The sequence below is a fragment of the Puma concolor genome, chromosome B4, assembly GCF_028749965.1.
Source record: "Puma concolor isolate L17-30 chromosome B4, mPumCon1.1.hap2, whole genome shotgun sequence".
NCBI lineage: Eukaryota > Metazoa > Chordata > Mammalia > Carnivora > Felidae > Puma > Puma concolor.
Window position 1 is genome coordinate 101,602,655 of NC_141673.1, and position 18,005 is coordinate 101,620,659.

The window sequence follows — 18,005 nt, forward strand, 5'->3', positions numbered from 1 at the left end:
TGAAATCTTGCTTTATGAGAGTTTCTACATACAGATCCTGTCAAGGGGACTGTGATGCCTAAGTCTGTGACAGCAAGGTTTCAGTCATGTGTTAATAAAACCACGAAGCTCCCTGTCAAAGAAATGGAAGCATGTCCTCTTGAAAGGGCCTACACTCCTGCCTGAGCATCACTGGGCTCGGTTGTAATTCCAACTGGCAATGTGTGTACATACATATATCTATTATCCTATCCATATATGTAGGCTTGCAGTGGTGGAAGCCATAACCAGAACTGAGTAGCGAGGCAGGACAGTTGTAGTGCTGAGCAGAATGTGGTCAGGAAACCTGGACTTTCGCCTTGGCTTTACCGCCAACCGGTGTTGACTAAGAAGCTTCAGCTGTTAAGTAAAGGGATTGGACTAGATCACCTCCAAGATTCCGTTTTGAGAATTAAAAACCTTTAAGCACTGAAAAAGTTGTGACAAAGCGCCCAACACCTAACGGTGTGGCCGTCCTCTGTGTACGGCTGGGGAACTGTGCTCATTACCTGGTGGGATTTGTATAGTCAATGAATTGATGCCCACTTAAGTTTTGGGCTCGGCTAGTCTGTTGGGTGGACGTCCAAGATATCTCAATCTGTGGTGTGGCACTAATGAATGTATCCCATATGACAAAATATGTCCGTGTGTGTTAGCTTCCTGAATATTCCTTTTTTCCCCTGCTCTCACCAATTGCTGAAAATGCCCTGACCGTCCTATCTTCACCACAAGTATTAGAACCAGAATCTACTCTTTTTAAGGATTCATTCACACTCATTCGTAGCAGGAACTCTATGAGGTAGGTACTGTTATTCTCACAGAGAAGGACATAGGCACAGAGATTAAATTGCTTATCCAGGGACATGACAGAGTGGTCTTCTAGATCCAACTGCTGTATCTTACCACCTGCTCAGTAGTAAACCTGAGGTTTCACCTTACCCTTTTTCACATACTTGGTCTAAATTAGGTGGTTGAAAATCTGTATCATTAAAGCCCTGCCCTGCGGCATTGATAATTACCAAGAATTTGTGAGGGGTGACAATCTCCATAATGCGATTTTACTAACGCCACTATTAGGTTATGTGCTTTGAGTTGTCTCCCAGTGTGGTGGCAGTCTGTCGTGCACTGGATTGCTTTCCATTCTCATGGAGGATGAGTCCTCATGAGGAAGAGTCCTCATTCTGTAGCTGACTGGGACGACAGCTGTCATCTAACTGGCCCAGTTGTGAGTTCTGTGCCCCAATCCTTTCCAAATCGTGGTGTTAGTTAACATCATATATAAACGGGGGGGGGGGGGGGGGAGGCGGGGGGGGGGGAGACAAAACTAAGAGGGCAAGGCCGGAAGTAGTATGTCATTTTATGTGTGTGTATATGTATTCAAGTATAAAAGGACATGAATCCGGACAAGAGGTGTGGAGAATTATAGCTTTATTGTGTAACTCTTAGTAAATAGAGATTATAAAAAAAAATAATAATAATCCAGGAGAGCTGATGTGCGTGTGAGTGAACAGAAAGGCGGAGGGTTTAAATCTCACAACACCAACTATGCCTCCCCAACTTCGTTAAGAAACTAGCTACCTTGAAGAAAGTCTGGATTCAGCCGGGACCTGCTCTGGTCACTAGACTCATACCCGGCAAAAAGGAAAAAAGAGTCTCCAGACGCTGAAAAGGGATATTTATGGAATACAATCCTAAAGAGACACGGATTTTTTTCCCTCGCATTACCGCACATCGCCTTTTTTGGAGGGAAAAAAAGTTTGATAGGTAATGCAAAATGGCGACCTGCAGTGACGTCATGCCTGCCTCGGTCGCGTACTGGGGCCTCAGTAAGGGCGGAAGCGGGCTAAAGCTGCCTCCAGGTACCTCAGTACGGGCGGCCCCGGCTACCTACGCAAAAGGGAAAGTATCAACGTCGGGCGGATGTGTCCCAGCGGATAATTTAGTGAGGGCGGAAGCTCTTCTTTTAAGGGCGGAAAGGCTCCAACCCAAGGATAATAGCTTCAGCGCCTGTTGCGATTCAGTCACTTCCGGGGCGGATCGGAAGTTGCTTTGTTTTGCTTCAAGATGGCTGCGGGGATGTATTTGGAACATTATCTGGACAGTAAGAGCAGGCTGGAGGAGGGGGTCAGGGGTCATAGAGTGGCGGTGGGGGGCGGGAATCGGGACTGAGGAGCCGTACGGCCCCGAAGTCCCGGTGGTCAGAAAGTCACAACTGTGAAGGGGTTCGGTGAGAGAATGTATTGGACGGTGTGAAGAAAGAGGGGGCGGGGCAGCAGGGTCGAGGCCTGGCTTTTGGGTGTAGACGAGGGAGGGGCTGCGCGGTAGGATTGAGGGGATGGCTCTTGAAGGACTAATGGGCAGAGCTGGGAAGATATTTGCCGACCCCATCTCCAGGGCCTCCAGCTTCAGGATATTTTTTTTTTCACCCCGAGTCGTTCCGAATCGATTGTGTTAGTGTATCACCCACTGCCATTTGGAGCGGCGACAAAGACCTGCTCGCAGCTACTCCGCTCAATTCTTTCTCAGAAGCGGTCTCTCTTGGGCTAGGGGGCTATGAGTGACTGTCGGGTGATCAACTGGAACGCTTCTCTTCTTGGATCCAATTCCTTTCAAATAGAAATCTGGTGTTATGTTTGCCATTTGTGTAATCCACCCCTTCACAAAGCCTGTCACCCCTATGGGCTTACATTTGTCTTAGTGTTGGGAGTCGTTCATTCATTCATTCATTCATTCATTCATTCATTTATTGAGGCCCTGCTCTGGGTCAGACTTAATGGCAGCTACTGCGGATATAGCAAAATGAGTAAGACAAAGACCCTGCCCTCAAGTGCTCATAACAGATTCTGCTAATAAATGATTACAAAACAATGTGATGAGTGGAATCATAGAAATACATTAAAAGGACTTGATAGCACTGGAGAAAGAAGGGCTAATTACCTGGGGGTGTAGGTACAGCTTTACCAGAGGATGTGATATTTGAATAGAGTTTTGAAGAGTGAGTATTTGCCAGTGTGGAGAGAGAAAGGAAATTGCTGGTTGGGAAAAGCATCAGCAAAGGTATGATGGGTTTATGGCAGGTCAGGGAAAAGTGAAGTCAGAGTGTTTGATACATAGGACTCTAAGGTGGAAGATTGGGAAGTGGCTAGAAAAAGAGGCTGGGGCTGGATTGCACAAGGTCTTTTAAGCCAAGCTAAGAGGTTTGCATTTTCAATAGTGAAGAACCAACAGATTTTCTTAAGTAGAGTGATTTTAATAAAGGAAGATAACTGATGTATGAGAGAAGGTCAGGTCTGAGAGAGTGACAGGAATATTTAGGAGCAAAAAGGACAGCACTGATTGAATGAGTGGTTGAGAGAGAAGGAAGAATCTAAGGTGATTCCTTGATCTCGTGCTTGGGAAATGAGGTAGACAGGATGCCATCAGCAATATACTTAATTCAACTTCAGGAGTATAGCAATATACTTAATTCAATTTAGACAGGTTTAGGTATGGACTGTAGGAGTGGATGAGATCAAGTTCATTCAGGGAATACAAGTAAAGTGAGAAAATGAGAGGATTAAAGTATAACCTCAAGAAAGCATTAACATTTAAGGGACAGGTAAAGAAACCATCACTATTGGAATTATCAGAAAGTATGTGATGAGACTTGGGATCCTAAGAGGAGAAAAAGTTGCTGAAGGCAAGAAGATGGGGCCATCTGCTGCAGACATATTTTTTTTTAGATAGGACTAATAACAGATCGTTTGATTTGGTAAGTCATTGGTAACTCAAAGTAATCTCCGTAAACTAGTGGCAGCAGACCTGAGATTATAGGTTAAAGCAGTGGAGGCATTTTAGAAGTTTGAAATGGAGTCACGAGAAGAGATTTTTCTTTCGTGGGGAGACAAGTATAGATGCACTTGTTCAGGTATTTATTTAAGACCCTCTGTCTGCAAGCCATAGCAAAATAAGAGAGAAGACAGACACTTCCAGAAGGAAGGCTAGGGAGATAGATACCAAATAACTGGTTGCACAATTAATTATTAATTGCAGTTGGATAAATGCGAACAACGGTAGAGATAGAATAACTTGAGAGCATAATCCAAGCCACCTGGAGTCGGGAGAAGTCCAGGTTGGGCTGAACTTTGAAGAACGAAGAGTTTAGTAGGCCAACAGATATGGTGGAGGTGGGATGAAGAACCCCAAGCAGCGCATTCCAGGCAGAGAAAGCAGGAGACGGAAAGCCAGGTAGCAGGACAAGCCCTGGCAAGTTGGGGGCACTCGGAGAAGACCAGTCTGGTCAGATCAGACAGAGCACAAGGGGGACTGACGTGAACGAAGGCTGGCGTAAGATGAGCATGGGCCAGAAAGTGCAAAATGGGAATAGGAATTGTGTGATAGGAAGTCACCAGGTGATTTTAAAGCAGGAGCATGACTTGACGAGGTTTACATTTTTTTTTTTTTTAAAGAACATTCTGAATACGATCTGAAGACCAGAGTGGAAGTGTGCGTGTGTGTGTGTGCGCGCGCGCGTGTGCATGTGTGTGTGAGGAGTGCTGGAGGATACCAGGAGGGAATTTGGGTTAATGGCAAGGAGCTTGGAGGCAAAGTTTGAAAGTCAAGGAAAGGGAGGGGCTGATTTGCAGAGTAAGGTCCTTGAGGGGACAAACGGTGGGAAAGCTGTGCAGAAATGGCAAAGTTAGTTGTGGAGAGACACAGACACAGCCTCCTCTGAGAAAGGCATGATGAGTGCTGTTGTAGATAAATCCAACGGTTCCAAGGAGGGAAAACTGAGTCCCGTTTTGGACCTGTACTTTAAAAACAACTGTTAGGCCTATGAAGTCCAGTGATTCTCAGTGTCTTTTCTTCTCCCTAGGTATCGAAAACCTCCCATTTGAACTGCAAAGAAACTTTCAGCTCATGAGGGACCTGGACCAAAGAACAGAGGGTACGTACAGAGTAAGGGGTTTGTGTATATAAGGAGTGTGGATGATCATTTCTTTTTCTCTTTGGTGTTACCATGTCATCTGCTCTGATCTGGAGAACTGTGGCTTCTCTCTTTTTTACTCTCTTGGAATTCTTAAAAGGAAAGCAGTGATAAACTGCATTCCTATATCCGCTTCTCATAGTAAATAGAGTATTGCGACAATGCCTCAAGAATTCAAAGATGTTATGTTCTTTATATCTGCAAGAAGAATTCAGAGATAAGGCAACTCTAGAATCATTTCTGTTCTCTATGTTCAATATGTCTATAGGAAGATTGTCGGAAGACTAGGATGTTTCTGCTCCACTGGATTGATAACATTACTATCAAAAAATTCATTGTGGCTGTAGACCGCAAGTCATGTTGGTAGAGAAGTCCTTAAACAGAAGGAAAGAGAGAAAGAAAAAAAAAAGAAGAAGGAAAAGCAGCAATTAACATCAGGATCTCTACACTGTATTCTTCAACCTTACAGAAGCAGTAGATACCATCTGTGGCCTCTTTTGGATGTTGAGCAAGTTTGGCTGCATTGAGGCATTCACTTGGAGCCTGAGGCTACTCTACAGTGGTCAGATTGGTCTCTTCAAAGTCAAAGATGTCGTCCGTTGGAGCCATCCCCCGTACCTGCTGAAGGATATATAGGTCTTATCTTCCACCCTTAAGTAGCCATGCTCAAAGATGTGACGAGCTGGTGTTAGAATACCCAGAGCTGTGATTTCAGCTACCCTGGGTAAGTTTACTCACGAAAAGGTGAACATCATCTAAAATCCTGGATGCAGACCCCTGAGAACTGGCTGCCAAATGCTGGGAACCAGCTTCGCATCCTTTGTAACTCAGTTCCAGCTCTTGAGTTCATGCACAGAAAGACAGTTGGAGATTATCAAACTATGTGCATTTTCAGCTTCCTCCAAAGGCCTCAGATGAAATGGGGCACAAACATAGTACGTACACAGATCCTGCCAGCTGTCTGTCGCTGCACCATGCTACAGTCATTCTTTTGTCTCTTTTCATCGACATGCTTTATGAGCCTTACCGAATATTAGGCAGTAGAAAACTACACTCTCACTGTCTTGGGACATCACCAGCCTTCCAGTATGAAAATGTTCGGAGCAATGTCTAAGATGAACAAACAGAAAAAAAAGTGATGGGAAATCCGAACAGGTTGATGAGCAAAATAGGGTAGAAGAACTGTTACATAAATGAACTAGGGCCTAGTTTTAAATGATGAGTCACAGATGTACAGACCTGGAAGCCGGCAGCAGCAGATGACCCAGTCGGGTTCGTAGCACTCAGAGCTGTTGCGGAATGTTTTTGAGACAAGGAATCGGGAGGCCGTGAGACAAAATTCATGGTTCGAGAAGCAGCCAGCCCTGCAAAGAAGCATCTTCAGACATCAACAAAAATATACTTTGGTGTTAGTGTGGTGTGCAAAGGCTCCCTCCCTCCTTATGTTTCAATAATTTTAAGTTCCAATGGTGCTAGCCATGTTTTCAGCACCTGAAGGCACCTCTAAGACAAATACTGTCAATATGTTGCATTACTTGAGTAAATGGCACAGTACCTATGAACTTTCAGGGCATTTTAGTTCGAAGGTTATGATGATCAGTGGAAAAGGTCCAAGAAACAAGAGGAAGAAGTGTGTTTCACCTAGCCACTCAGGGGCCATAGTGACCAGGCCTCTGTCTCTGTTGTAGACCTGAAGGCTGAAATTGACAAGTTGGCCACTGAGTATATGAGTAGCGCCCGCAGCCTGAGCTCCGAGGAAAAATTGGCCCTTCTCAAACAGATCCAGGAAGCCTATGGCAAGTGCAAGGAATTTGGTGACGACAAGGTGCAGCTTGCCATGCAGACCTATGAGATGGTATGGCCCTGTTCACGGCTCCCCACTTACCTCCCATCTAATCCTTGGGGTCCTAGACCCCTCCTTCAGCTGTATTGGGATCTGTTTTGGGTCTGGGAGATACATAGAATCCGCCTTAGCTTTTTTGTCTTTTACTGGAACTACCCTTGTACCTCTCTCTTTTCCTTCCTTCTACCTAGGTGGACAAACACATTCGGCGACTGGACACAGACCTGGCCCGTTTTGAGGCTGATTTGAAGGAGAAGCAGATTGAGTCAAGTGACTATGACAGCTCTTCTAGCAAAGGCAAAAAGAGTGAGGAGGGGGGCGGGGCTTGAGAGGTGGGCGAGGATTCAGAGGGAGAAGAAGCAGCTCTTCAGCTCCTAGGGAGGGGCAGCCGCGTGGAAGGAGGTGGAGGAAGGAAGAGTTAACCCATCTTTCTGTCTCCCTGCCTTCTGGCTTCCCCCCTCTTTCCTAGAAGGCCGGACTCAAAAGGAGAAGAAAGCTGCCCGTGCTCGTTCCAAAGGGAAAAACTCAGATGAGGAGGCTCCCAAGGCTGCCCAAAAGAAGTTAAAACTTGTGCGCACGTGAGTGTATAAGGGAGCGCTTTGCCAAATGACGTATTTTTTTTTTCTCCCGCCCCACGCTCGTGCCTCACGCTGCCCCTTGCCACTTTCTCTGTCTTCTGTGCCAGTAACTTCTCCTTATCCCTGTGGTATCTGCTGGATGGAGAAGAGAAGCCACAAATCCCTTGCCCCACCAGGATGTCTTTCTACCACCTGTGTAGTTTCCCTGCCTGTGGATGACATGTTCTCTTCCTCTTGGCATGCAGAAGTCCTGAGTATGGGATGCCCTCAGTGACCTTTGGCAGTGTTCACCCCTCTGATGTGTTGGATATGCCTGTGGATCCCAACGAACCCACCTATTGCCTTTGTCACCAGGTCTCCTATGGAGAGATGATTGGCTGTGACAACCCTGATGTGAGAACCAACCATTTTGCCTCCAGATGGGGTTCTGGGGGCCATGAGGGAGTGGGTACAAGAGGGGAAGACATAGTTGAATAGTGGGACTCCAGGATAAGAGGAAGGCGGAGTTGGTTGGCCTCGGGACCTCCAAAGAGGTATTCTCCAAAGAGAATACGGAATACGGGAACACTGTTCTCAGGAATCTGTGGAGGGAACTTCTTTTCTTTCCTCTGCCCTTCCCTGGCCCCTGACTTCTGCTTCTTCCGTCTTCCTCCTTTTCAGTGTTCCATCGAGTGGTTCCACTTTGCCTGTGTGGGGCTGACGACCAAGCCTCGGGGGAAATGGTGAGTGAGAGAGTTGCGGTAGGCGCTGGGCTGCCCAGGAGCTGCGTGGAGGAGGGCACTCTCCCTTTCACTCACTTTCTCTGCCCGCCTCTCTATCACGTTGCTTTCTAGGTTCTGCCCACGCTGCTCCCAGGAACGGAAGAAGAAATAGATAAGGGCCTTGGATTCCCACACAGTTTCTTCCACGTCCCCGGCCCCGGGCTAGTGGGGAGAGGAAAGCCTGTGTTGGGGCCCAGGGGCTCAGGGAGAGCGGTTGGCGCAGTGTTGTCACCCCTTCTCCTTCCCTCTCCCCACTCCTGGTGCTGAGGCTGCATCCAAACCCTGGTAGGGAGGGGTGCTGCAGCCGCTAACTGTTTGTGCTCTCATTCAGCCTGCCCCCCTCAGAGGGAAGTGGTTATGCCCACTGTCCTTTCGCCTCCATGCCGAGGTTGGTGCTGTATTTCCGAGGGATGGTCCTCTTTACTCCCCTTGCTTTGTATTTAAGGACTTGGGGCAGTAGCATGGGGGCACTCCCCAGCCCTCCTAATTCCCTCCCCCTGTGGGGGGCTGTGGTGTGATCAGCTTTCTTTGTTCTCCTCCTGCTTTTTCCATGGTAGGGGCGCCCCCAGAGCATCTGGGCAGTGGCCTTAGTTGAAGGGGCACCCCTTCCTCTGTGCCAACAGGATTCATCCTGGCCTTGTGAATGGGAGAGGGGGCAAGGTGGAATGCAGATCGCTCACATGTAAAGGAATTTGAGTAGGTGAATAAAAGCTCTGCGTGTTGGTCTGCTGTGTTTACTGTAGACACTATTTTAGTACATGTGCTAATTAAACTTTTTTTTGCATCCTCCGGGTTGGACTAGAGGGGGGAGGATGACAATGTCAGAAGTAGAACGAGACATAGAACCAGAAGTGGTACCCCTGCTCCAGAGTCCACAACTTCTCACCTTGGGGAGGACAAAGCTGGCTGGGGGGTGTGCCTCTAGGGCTTTCCAAAACTTTTTACAATTATGCATCTTTTCTCCGTAAACCATCTTTCACTTGATTTCCAATAAACATGTATTTGTGTTTTGTGCATGTACTATTACACTATTAGCTTGGTTTCTTGTTTTAAACACAAAACAGAAAAACACTTTTCCCGTATGAGGATGGATTGTCTTGCTCACTTCCCACTGGGAAACCACTTCCTTAGACTGAACCAGCCTGACGCCTGAGCACCTCCTCACCTGGACCCTGCTTGCTTCCCCTTTTGGCTCATTTCTTACCTTAAGGGCCCCTCTTTAGTTCCCACGCAGGTAGACCCGGACCTTGTTTTGTACATTCCGTCCCTGCCTGCCCCAGAACCCTGCCTACATTCACATCTAGGCCTATCCAAACCCCAGTTTTGTCACCTGTGATATAGGGATAATAGTATCCGCTTTATGGGATTACCTTGGGAATAAGGGAACACGTGCAGAGAACAACACATGTCCCACCGCATCGAAGGTACCGAGTCAATGACAGCTTTTGCCATCCTTATCCTCTCGAGTTGTAATATAACACGTGCGGACCCATCCACCCCGGCTGGCGCGGTGAACCCCGGAGCGCGCGTCAGTTTCCGAGGCCCCGCCCCCAGCCCTTTGTGACGTCTGGGCCGCACCTTCCACTCCGCGTAGGCGAGCCCGCGCCCGCGCCCGCCGACTGTCTCTGGCTTGGCCCGTTAGAGGCCGCTTTGGTCCGGGAAACGCGGGCGGATCGACTGGGGCCATGAGGAAACTACTCGCTGGCTTCCTTCTCTCACTCCTGAAGGGTGAGAGGTTCCCGCCCACTGGAGCAGTCTCTTTCACCCGGGGCTCCGTCCTCGGACCCCCAAGAGCCCTTGCTGCAGGGTTTTGAAACGCTTTCTCAGGGTGGTCGCGTTGGCTTTGCTCCCTAGCTACTTCTGGGGTCACACCTTAGCCTCTGCCCCTGGAATCTCCTCACCCTGATCGCCGGCCAGACATCCCCCAGTTTCCAATTTCCACGGGGCCCCACCTGCCATTCGGTCTGTCCAGGGACCGGAGCCGGTTTTGGAGTTCGGTCCATCCATCCGTCTGTTTCCCTGCCCCGCAGTGCTGCTCCTGCTTCCGACATCTTCCCCAGCCCAGGATTCAATTTCGGCCTCCACTCCAGGCAGCCCCCTCTCTGCCACCGAATATGAACGCTTCTTTGCACTGCTGACCCCAACCTGGAAGGCAGAGACTACCTGCCGGCTCCGTGCAACGCACGGCTGCCGGAACCCCACCCTCGTCCAGCTGGACCAATACGAAAATCACGGCTTGGTGCCCGACGGTGAGGACCAGAGTAGTGGGGCAGCCCCGTGCTCACTTGAGACCAGGGAAGGGTATGGGCTGCACCTTACCCTGAGGCCATATTCTCCACTCTGCCGACCATAGGAACCCACAGCCCCCTCCAGGAGGGAGATCCCCCTAGTGTGTTCACTTTCTGTACCCCCTGCCATTCTCAGGCGCTGTCTGCTCCGACCTCCCTTATGCCTCCTGGTTTGAGTCCTTCTGCCAATTTACTCAGTATCGTTGCTCCAACCACGTCTACTACGCCAAGGTGAGGCTCCAGAAGAAGGTTGGATCTGGTGTCCTAAGATCTCTGGAGAGGTGGAGGGGGTGAGGAGTTGAGGAAGGGTTCCACCAGAGGCCATCCTTAGATCCTCCCTCCCTGCCTCTTTGCCAGTCATGTGCTCAGACTACACATGAATACGGTCTCGCCTTGGGCTTTCAGATTTGGGGAACAATCTTGTTACTGTGAGAAAAGTAGGGATGAGGCCAAGAGACAAGCCCTCCCGTTTCTTCCAACACTTGAGTGACTTCACTCAAGTCAAACACCAGAGTGAAGGCAGAGGTGTGGCCTAGACACAGAGTCTTATCTCACAGGGGAACCCTTTCTCAGGTCTAGAGGGTTCCACCAGGGACCATATCCCTTCATCCCTGCCCAGCAACCGTGAGAGAGGACACATGCCAGAAGAGGACTGAGGCGTATGCGGGAGTAGAAGTCTGCCCTTTGGGAAAGGCATGCCCACTGTCCTTCTCTTCTTGCAGAGAGTCCGGTGCTCCCAGCCAGTCTCAATCCTCTCACCCAACACTCTCAAGGAGATTGACGCTTCCTCTGACATCCCACCCACCACGATGACCTCCCCCCTCTCTTCTCACGTCACAGGTGAGACCCTCCCAGCCCCTGGGAGGCTACCAGCAAGCCCTTCCACAAATCCCAGAGCCCCAGAGTTAAGAGTTAAGGCATCCATGGTAGGAAATGGGGAAGAACATTGAGCAGGGTAGGGGGTTGGCCACAGGCAGCTATTTATGTAAGCGAGGAACCTGCTCTTTATGAATACAAGTTAGGGCTTTCCCCTCCCAGAGTATCATCTGACAGTGCTTACAACTCTAGGAAAAATTCACTTTTCCTAGCTCCCCCAAACATTCCTGCGTCTGGAAGTCCTCTGGGACTTTCATAAGCTCACAGTTTCACTCTCAAAAGGATTAGCTGCTCGCTTTTCAGAATCTTTGGTGTTGCCTCAGTGAGAGGGACGCGAGGTGGGATTTGAGATGGGAGTTAGGGAAGAGGAGCAGTTGTAAGGGAGGTGGAAAGGAGACGCCACAATCGCCGTGGTAATTATTCTTTTGCTGTGGTATTTGTACCCCCACGTTTTGTGTGCTGCACGGTGCAAGTAAGTGTCATTTGGGCTGCTGTCCTGTGCTGTTGTGTCTGTGTGCGTCTCCCTGTAAACAAAGACACTCGGGGGCCAGAAACCTGACTGTTCCTTTCCGTTCTCTTTCTCGGTCCCTCCCAACCCCTGCTGCAGCCACAGAACGACAGGCCTTCCAGCCCTGGCCCGAGAGGCTCAACAACAACGTGGAGGAGCTGCTACAATCCTCCCTGTCCCTGGGGGGCCAGGAGCAGGGGTCCGAGCGCAAGCACGAGCAAGGGCAGGAGCACAAGCACAAGCAAGGGCAAGAACATAAGCAGGAGGAAGGGCAGGAGCAGGAGGAACAAGAGGAGGAGCTGGAGGAGGAGGGAAAGCAGGAGGAAGGACAGGGGACAGAGGAGGGGCTGGAGGCCATGGCTGGGCTGCAGTCAGACCCAGAGGTCAAGTTCCAGTCTGAGTTTATGTCTTCCAACCCTTTCTCCTTCACTCCCCGGGTGCGGGAGGTGGAGTCCACGCCTATGATGATGGAAAACATCCAGGAGCTCATTCGGTCGGCCCAGGAAATGGATGAAATGAATGATCTGTATGATGAAGAACCCATCTGGAGAAAGCCAACCCGTGACAGGTACAGATGGTTCTGACTCCCCCCACCAGCCCTACCTTCCCTGCTGCCTTTTTTGGGAAGGAGAAGCTCCCTGTCCCTGCCTTTGGCTTCCAAGACCCACTAAGGCCTGCTTCAGCTTCTGGGCCACCTAGCAGCTGTCTGCCCCACCTGTTCTGTCACCAGTCATTGGCTTGAGTGCTACCCTAAGATGCCCATTCTCTACATGATGTAGCTCCTGTTCCCGAAGCTACTAGGCTTGGGGTCTGGTCTTGTCTCTGCCTCTGATGAACACTGCAACTTTGAGGAAGATTACTTCCCCTTTCTGGACCTCAGTTCCTCATTTCTAAAAGGAGGCAGTTGGGCCGGAGGCCTCTAAAGCTCCGTCGGCATGCTGAATGTGTGTGACTAAGAGCGGACACCAAAGGGGAGGGGAAAAGAGTGGATGTGGCTTTCTGCTCCGGTCCTCTGTCCCATCCCCACCAGCCAGTGCTGTCTTCTTGCAGCCTCCTGCAGATGCCTCACGTAGAGGCCTTATTGGTGTTGTGCTATTCGATTGTGGAGAACACCTGTACCATAACCCCCACAGCCAAGGCCTGGCAGTACATAGAGGAGGAGATCCTTGGTTTCGGGAAGCCGGTATGCCTGCAATGCTGTTTAATGGATACATGCTCATTGACCATCCTCTGGGCCTGGCACCGGACTGGGCCTTGAGAGTAGGGGGAAGGTGGGGATACAGAAAGCCCGGCATCATTTCATTCTCTCCGAGTGAGAATCCCTTCCTTGGAAGGATATCTCCAGTTCACCTTAAAGGAAGAAAGCTCAGTAGGGTGCCTGGGTGGCTCACTTGGTTAAGTGTCTGACTCTTGATCTCAGCTCAGATCTCAGCTCAGATCTTGATCTCAGGGTCATCAGTTCAAGCCTCGCATTGGGCTCCATGCTGGCCTACTTAAAAAACAAAACAAAACAAAACAAAACAAAACAAAACAAAAAAAACGGAAGAAGACTCAAGACCTAGTCTGGAATCTGTTCCAGTCTGGAGTTCATGCTTCAGCTGAGTTGTTGTTAGGCTTGAGTCATCTCCTGATCTAGTTCACCATCTTCAGTACTTGGCCTTGCCTTAGATGTAGCTGCCCTTTCCAGAAGAGCGATAGGACCCGTTCCAAGGATGTGTAGAAAGATCCCAGTCTCGGTGTGCACTCAGCACCAAGGAAGCCCCATTCCCAGGAAGCTATTCTGTAGGTTTTCAAAGAAGACAAGTTAGCAAACCTTTGTCAAGAGCGGGCGTGCCATCTATCCATCCATCCGTTTGTTCAACAAATAATTGGTTTTTTGAGTACGGTGTACCAACTCTGTACTAGGTACTTGAGATTGTGGTGGTGAGTACACTAGACCCAATCTTCTTAGAATCTAGTGGGAGACACAGGTGAGGAAACAGGTGGAACCGTGTGAGGGATAAATGCAGCCATGGACAAGTACAAAGTGCACAGACAGCCGATTGGGGGCCCCACGGTCCATGTTTGGGAGGGTCAGAGAATTTGTCTTAGAGGAACTGATGTTCAAACAGCAGATCTGAAAATAAAAAAAGGTAAGCAGGCAAAAGAAGGGGCTTGGTAGAGGCTCCTGCTAGAGGGAATGGTAGGTACAAAGGCATGAGGGACCAAGCCCGAGCATAAGGCTCCTGCCCTTATGGGGTCCAGGAGCCATGAGGGATTCAGTAACATTATAAAAGAAGTGTGTGGTAGGTGCTGGAGAGAGACTTTTTTTTTTTTTTTTTTTTGAGTGTAGGAAGTTCGGGAGTCATGGAGAGGTCCCTGGATATCAGGGTCTGGTTAAGGGAACAGCAAGAAACATTTTACCTGGAGCAGAATGGCAGAAGATAGAGTGAGAGAGAGAGTAAGGGTCATAAGGCGAAAAATCTCAAAGGGCAATCTGAAGCATGTGCTCGGGTCATGGTCTCATGGTTCGTGGGTTCGAGCCCCGCATCGGGCTCTGTGCTCACGGCTCGGAGCCTGGAGCCTGCTTCGGACTCTGTGTCTCCTTCTCTCTCTGCCATTACCCTGCTCGTGCTCACTCGCTCTCAAAAATAAGCATTTAAAAAAAAAGCCCAACTATAGAACAGGGCTCTGATGAAAGCTAAAGGAGGTGAGGTGACAGCATTTATGGCCATGGTGCCTAGCACTGGGTCAACTCTGTAAATGATAGCATTATCATTAGCAGAGAGAGGGAGAGACAGGGAAGGTCAGGAGTCTTTTTCAGAGAGTCTAAGTTAGGAGTGCTTGTAGGTCACCCGGTGATCGACATGTGTCAGGCACGTGGCAATGAGGATTCGGAGCTCAGGAGGGAGATCCGAACTGATGATGAAGAGTTGGGTGTTGCCTGCAGAAAGATGAAGCTTACCTGGGCGTAGACACCTCATCCGGGAAGAGGGTGAAGAGATAGAGAGCTGAGGAGAGATCCTGGAGGAGCCCTCGGGGAGGGGGCAGGGAGAAAAGCTAGAGAAGCCTTTGCAAAAGCTTGAACGCGAAGAGGTTCTGTGGGGACAGCGCTGCAGAGCTGAAAGGGTCTCAGCCTCAGTCTGTCAACCACACTCCTGCCCCAGGTCTGTGACAGCCTTGGGCGGCGGCACTCAGCCACCTGTGCCCTCTGTGACTTCTGCTCCCTGAAGCTGGAACAGTGCCACTCGGAGGCCGTCCTGCAGCGGCAGCTGTGTGACAACTCCCACAAAACACCCTTCATCAGCCCCTTGCTCATAGCCCAGAGCATGTCCATCGGTACCCAGGTACCTTGCTGGGCGACCTGCAGTGGGGGAGGCCTCAGGCTCCAGGCAGGACTGGGCGGTGGGAAGGGAGGCCTGCTGGCTGGGGGGAGGGGGGCAGGGGCGTGCACGTCTCCTCTGTCCCCTGTGCCACAGGTAGGGACCCTAACATCAGGCCGCTTTTACGGGCTGGATATGTATGGTGGGCTCCGCATGGACTTCTGGTGTGCCCGGCTAGCCACAAAGGGCTGTGAGGATATTCGAGTCTCCGGCTGGCTCCAGACTGAGTTCCTTAGCTTCCAGGATGGGGATTTCCCCACCAAGGTCAGAGCCTTTCCCCAAAGTTCAACTCCATCCCACTGATCCCAGTTCCTTGCTCTAAGTAGCCCTAGGATGTGCAAGGGGGGCTAGGCCTCGGGCTTCTGGGAACCAGTCCTCCCTGCCTGCCTCTTTCCAATGGACGCCCTTCCACCTCCCCCACCTCCAAAAAAGAGAGCAGGATTGTGCTTGTCAAAGGAGCAGGAATCAGAGGGGGCGGAAGGGTGGGAGAGCACAGGAAGGCAGGAGACAGGGGTTCTGCTCCCAGCTCTGCCAGTTAAGGGGCTTTGGTCAAGGCGCTTCCCACGCTGGCCCAATGTTCTACTCACCTCTACAACAAATGACTAGGTGATGCCCAAGGTGTCACTGACCTGTGACCCAGTGTTTCCCAGCTTCAGTGGCATCAACTTTGCTTCCCCTCTCCCCAAAGTTACCTCCCCTGTGGAGCTCCCCCTGTAACTGACGGCCAAGTCCCTCCCTTCTGTGGCTTAGCAGGGAAAATCCAGGCAAGGCGATAGCCAGAACACCTTAAGAAAGGGCTGATAGCTGAGCCGACAGACCCCTGCCCAGCTCTTCTCCCTGGGCCCCTAGATCTGAAAAGGTTCTCTGAGACTGTCCCTGTTCCTCCCTGGATTTATGTAGAGATGGGGAGGCGAGATCCACAGAGGAGGGTGATTCACCCAAAGTCACACATGATTCTTCTACCTTCTCCCTCACTTAGCCATCACTAGAAGGCTCCCTGAGACTGGACCACAAATCGGACCCCCTTCCCCCTTCCTCAGCTGCTTTCCCAGCAAGCTGACCAGCAGGGCGGCCACTTATTCTCTGGCTCCTGGCTTTTCAGCACCAAACTGTGACTGAGGGTGGGGCAGGAAAAGCCAAGGGACAGAGGCCTATTCCTCAGGGAGGGGGCACCCCCATTGTGGAAGGTCTGGTTCTGGAGGGCTATACCCCTGGCCCTGGTTCTGCCATTTTGGGCATTCACTGGAGGGCTGGTGTCCTATAAGCTTTCTCATGTCTCCCCACCTCCCCATTCCCGGCTCCTGGCTTAGATTTGTGACACAGACTATGTGCAGTATCCAAACTACTGTGCCTTCAAGAGCCAACAGTGCCTGATGAGAAGCCGGGATCGGAAGGTGAGCCCCTCACCCCGCCCACCCCCTTCTCCCATTGGCTCCTCGATCTGTCACCACAGATCGGTCTATTCCCAGCACCCCCACACCCTGCTCCAAGCGGCAGGGATCAGAAACAGTTCCCTGTTTGCATCTCTGGGCAGAGGCCTCCACCAGAGCACTCTCTCCCACTCCTCCTGTCTTAGAGTGAGTGAGGCCCTCCCAGGCCAGGGGGGTCCAGAAGAGATGCTGCAAGTAAGAGGTGAGGGCCCAGAGGGCATGGCAGCAAGAATCCCTAGCCGGGTTGGGCATTGGCTGTTGAGGTCTTGGTCTTGCCTCCCGCTCTTACTCACCAAGTAGTCTGGAATAAGTCACTTCCTCCTCCATCTTGAGACTCCTGGCTTCTCAAAGGAGGGGGTTGGTCTCCTTGGTGTCTCTTGCCAGCCTTAAAAACCCACATCTGTTTCCTCCTTCCTTCTACTGCCCTGCACCCATGCCTGCTCGTCTCTGGTTCTTGTGGGGATGTCTGACACCTCCCCACCCCTACGCCTCTGCCTCCAGGCTCTGTGACACAGACTGTGTGTACCCAATCCCTGTGTAGGTGTCCCGTATGAGATGTCTGCAGAATGAGACTTACAGTGCTTTGAGCCAGGCCAAAAGCGAGGACCTTGTGCTTCGATGGAGCCAGGAATTTAGCACCTTGACTCTAGGCCAAGCAGGATGAGCTGGGATCTATCCTGTCTCCACCGCAGCCCGACCCTTCCACATTCTCCATTGCTTTTAGACCCCATCTGCCAGTTTGCTTCCTGGCTGCCCCTTATGGGTCTCTTACCTGGCCCCTACTCACGTTTTCCTTGGGTTGGGGCAGCAATCCCAGAAGGGTCCATGATGGAAACTCCACCCACCTTAAAGGATGGCTTTACATAAAGTGTTTATTTTCAACCTGTGTGGCCTACTTTGGTTATGATTCCATCCTCAGCACTGCCTTCCTGCCCCCTGGGAATCAACATTCCAAACCCTGGGATTTATGGATCTATCTGAAGGTGAAAGAACCTCATGAATGGTACTCAAAGAAGTAGCCATATTCCCGGAGAAGACCTAAGAAGTCAGGAAGTTGGATTGAAGAAGGCCATGACTGGGGTCTGAGGGGTTGTGTGAGCCATGCGGGCATGTGTCTTCATTTCTGAAGTCCATGACCACAGATGAGTATGGGCTTGTCCCTCTGGAGGATAAAGGCCAGAGCCTGACTGAGATAATGTCCCGGGGGTGGGGGTGGGGGGACAACCCCAGGGAAGTAGGGCAGAACTTACATTTTATCAAGACAGAGGAAACAGCTGGGGCGGGGAGCTCAGGAAACGCTTGATTTCACATCCAGTGATGGGCCAGATGGTCTGAAGGTTGAGGTGGTCACATTTTGACAATATACATTGAAATG

General features: G+C 50.6%; 2 protein-coding genes and 1 long non-coding RNA gene across 9 annotated transcripts; 2 read left to right on the plus strand and 1 right to left on the minus strand.

The window, feature by feature from the left end:
• Nucleotides 1–1,978: 1,978 nt before the first annotated feature.
• On the plus strand, nt 1,979–9,192 carry ING4 (inhibitor of growth family member 4). 6 transcript variants are annotated; one of them, XM_025930831.2, is made up of 8 exons: nt 1,981–2,119; nt 4,874–4,945; nt 6,673–6,839; nt 7,019–7,133; nt 7,297–7,405; nt 7,651–7,798; nt 8,066–8,127; nt 8,239–9,192. In XM_025930831.2, the coding sequence occupies exons 1-8, from the start codon at nt 2,083–2,085 to the stop codon at nt 8,276–8,278; spliced, it is 750 nt and encodes a 249-aa protein (XP_025786616.1). In that variant the 5' UTR covers nt 1,981–2,082; the 3' UTR covers nt 8,279–9,192. The 6 variants fall into 6 exon arrangements, with proteins under 6 accessions (XP_086570347.1, XP_025786616.1, XP_025786614.1 ...); XM_025930829.2 differs by having other exon boundaries at nt 7,300–7,405; XM_025930832.2 differs by having other exon boundaries at nt 7,019–7,124.
• Nucleotides 2,242–10,272, minus strand: LOC147579368 (uncharacterized). The gene is made up of 3 exons (XR_015253848.1): nt 9,537–10,272; nt 6,012–6,348; nt 2,242–2,624 (listed from the first exon to the last, which is right to left on the minus strand). It is a non-coding gene; the product is annotated as an uncharacterized LOC147579368 (long non-coding RNA).
• ACRBP (acrosin binding protein) lies at nt 9,510–17,516 on the plus strand. 2 transcript variants are annotated; one of them, XM_025930610.2, is made up of 10 exons: nt 9,518–9,894; nt 10,197–10,415; nt 10,591–10,685; nt 11,177–11,294; nt 11,938–12,406; nt 12,889–13,021; nt 14,985–15,164; nt 15,297–15,464; nt 16,511–16,594; nt 17,172–17,516. In XM_025930610.2, exons 1-10 carry the CDS (start codon nt 9,852–9,854, stop codon nt 17,292–17,294), a joined length of 1,632 nt encoding a protein of 543 aa, XP_025786395.1. In that variant the 5' UTR covers nt 9,518–9,851; the 3' UTR covers nt 17,295–17,516. The 2 variants fall into 2 exon arrangements, with proteins under 2 accessions (XP_086570339.1, XP_025786395.1); XM_086714213.1 differs by lacking the exon at nt 10,197–10,415 and having other exon boundaries at nt 9,510–9,894.
• The last annotated feature ends 489 nt before the right edge of the window (nt 17,517–18,005 follow it).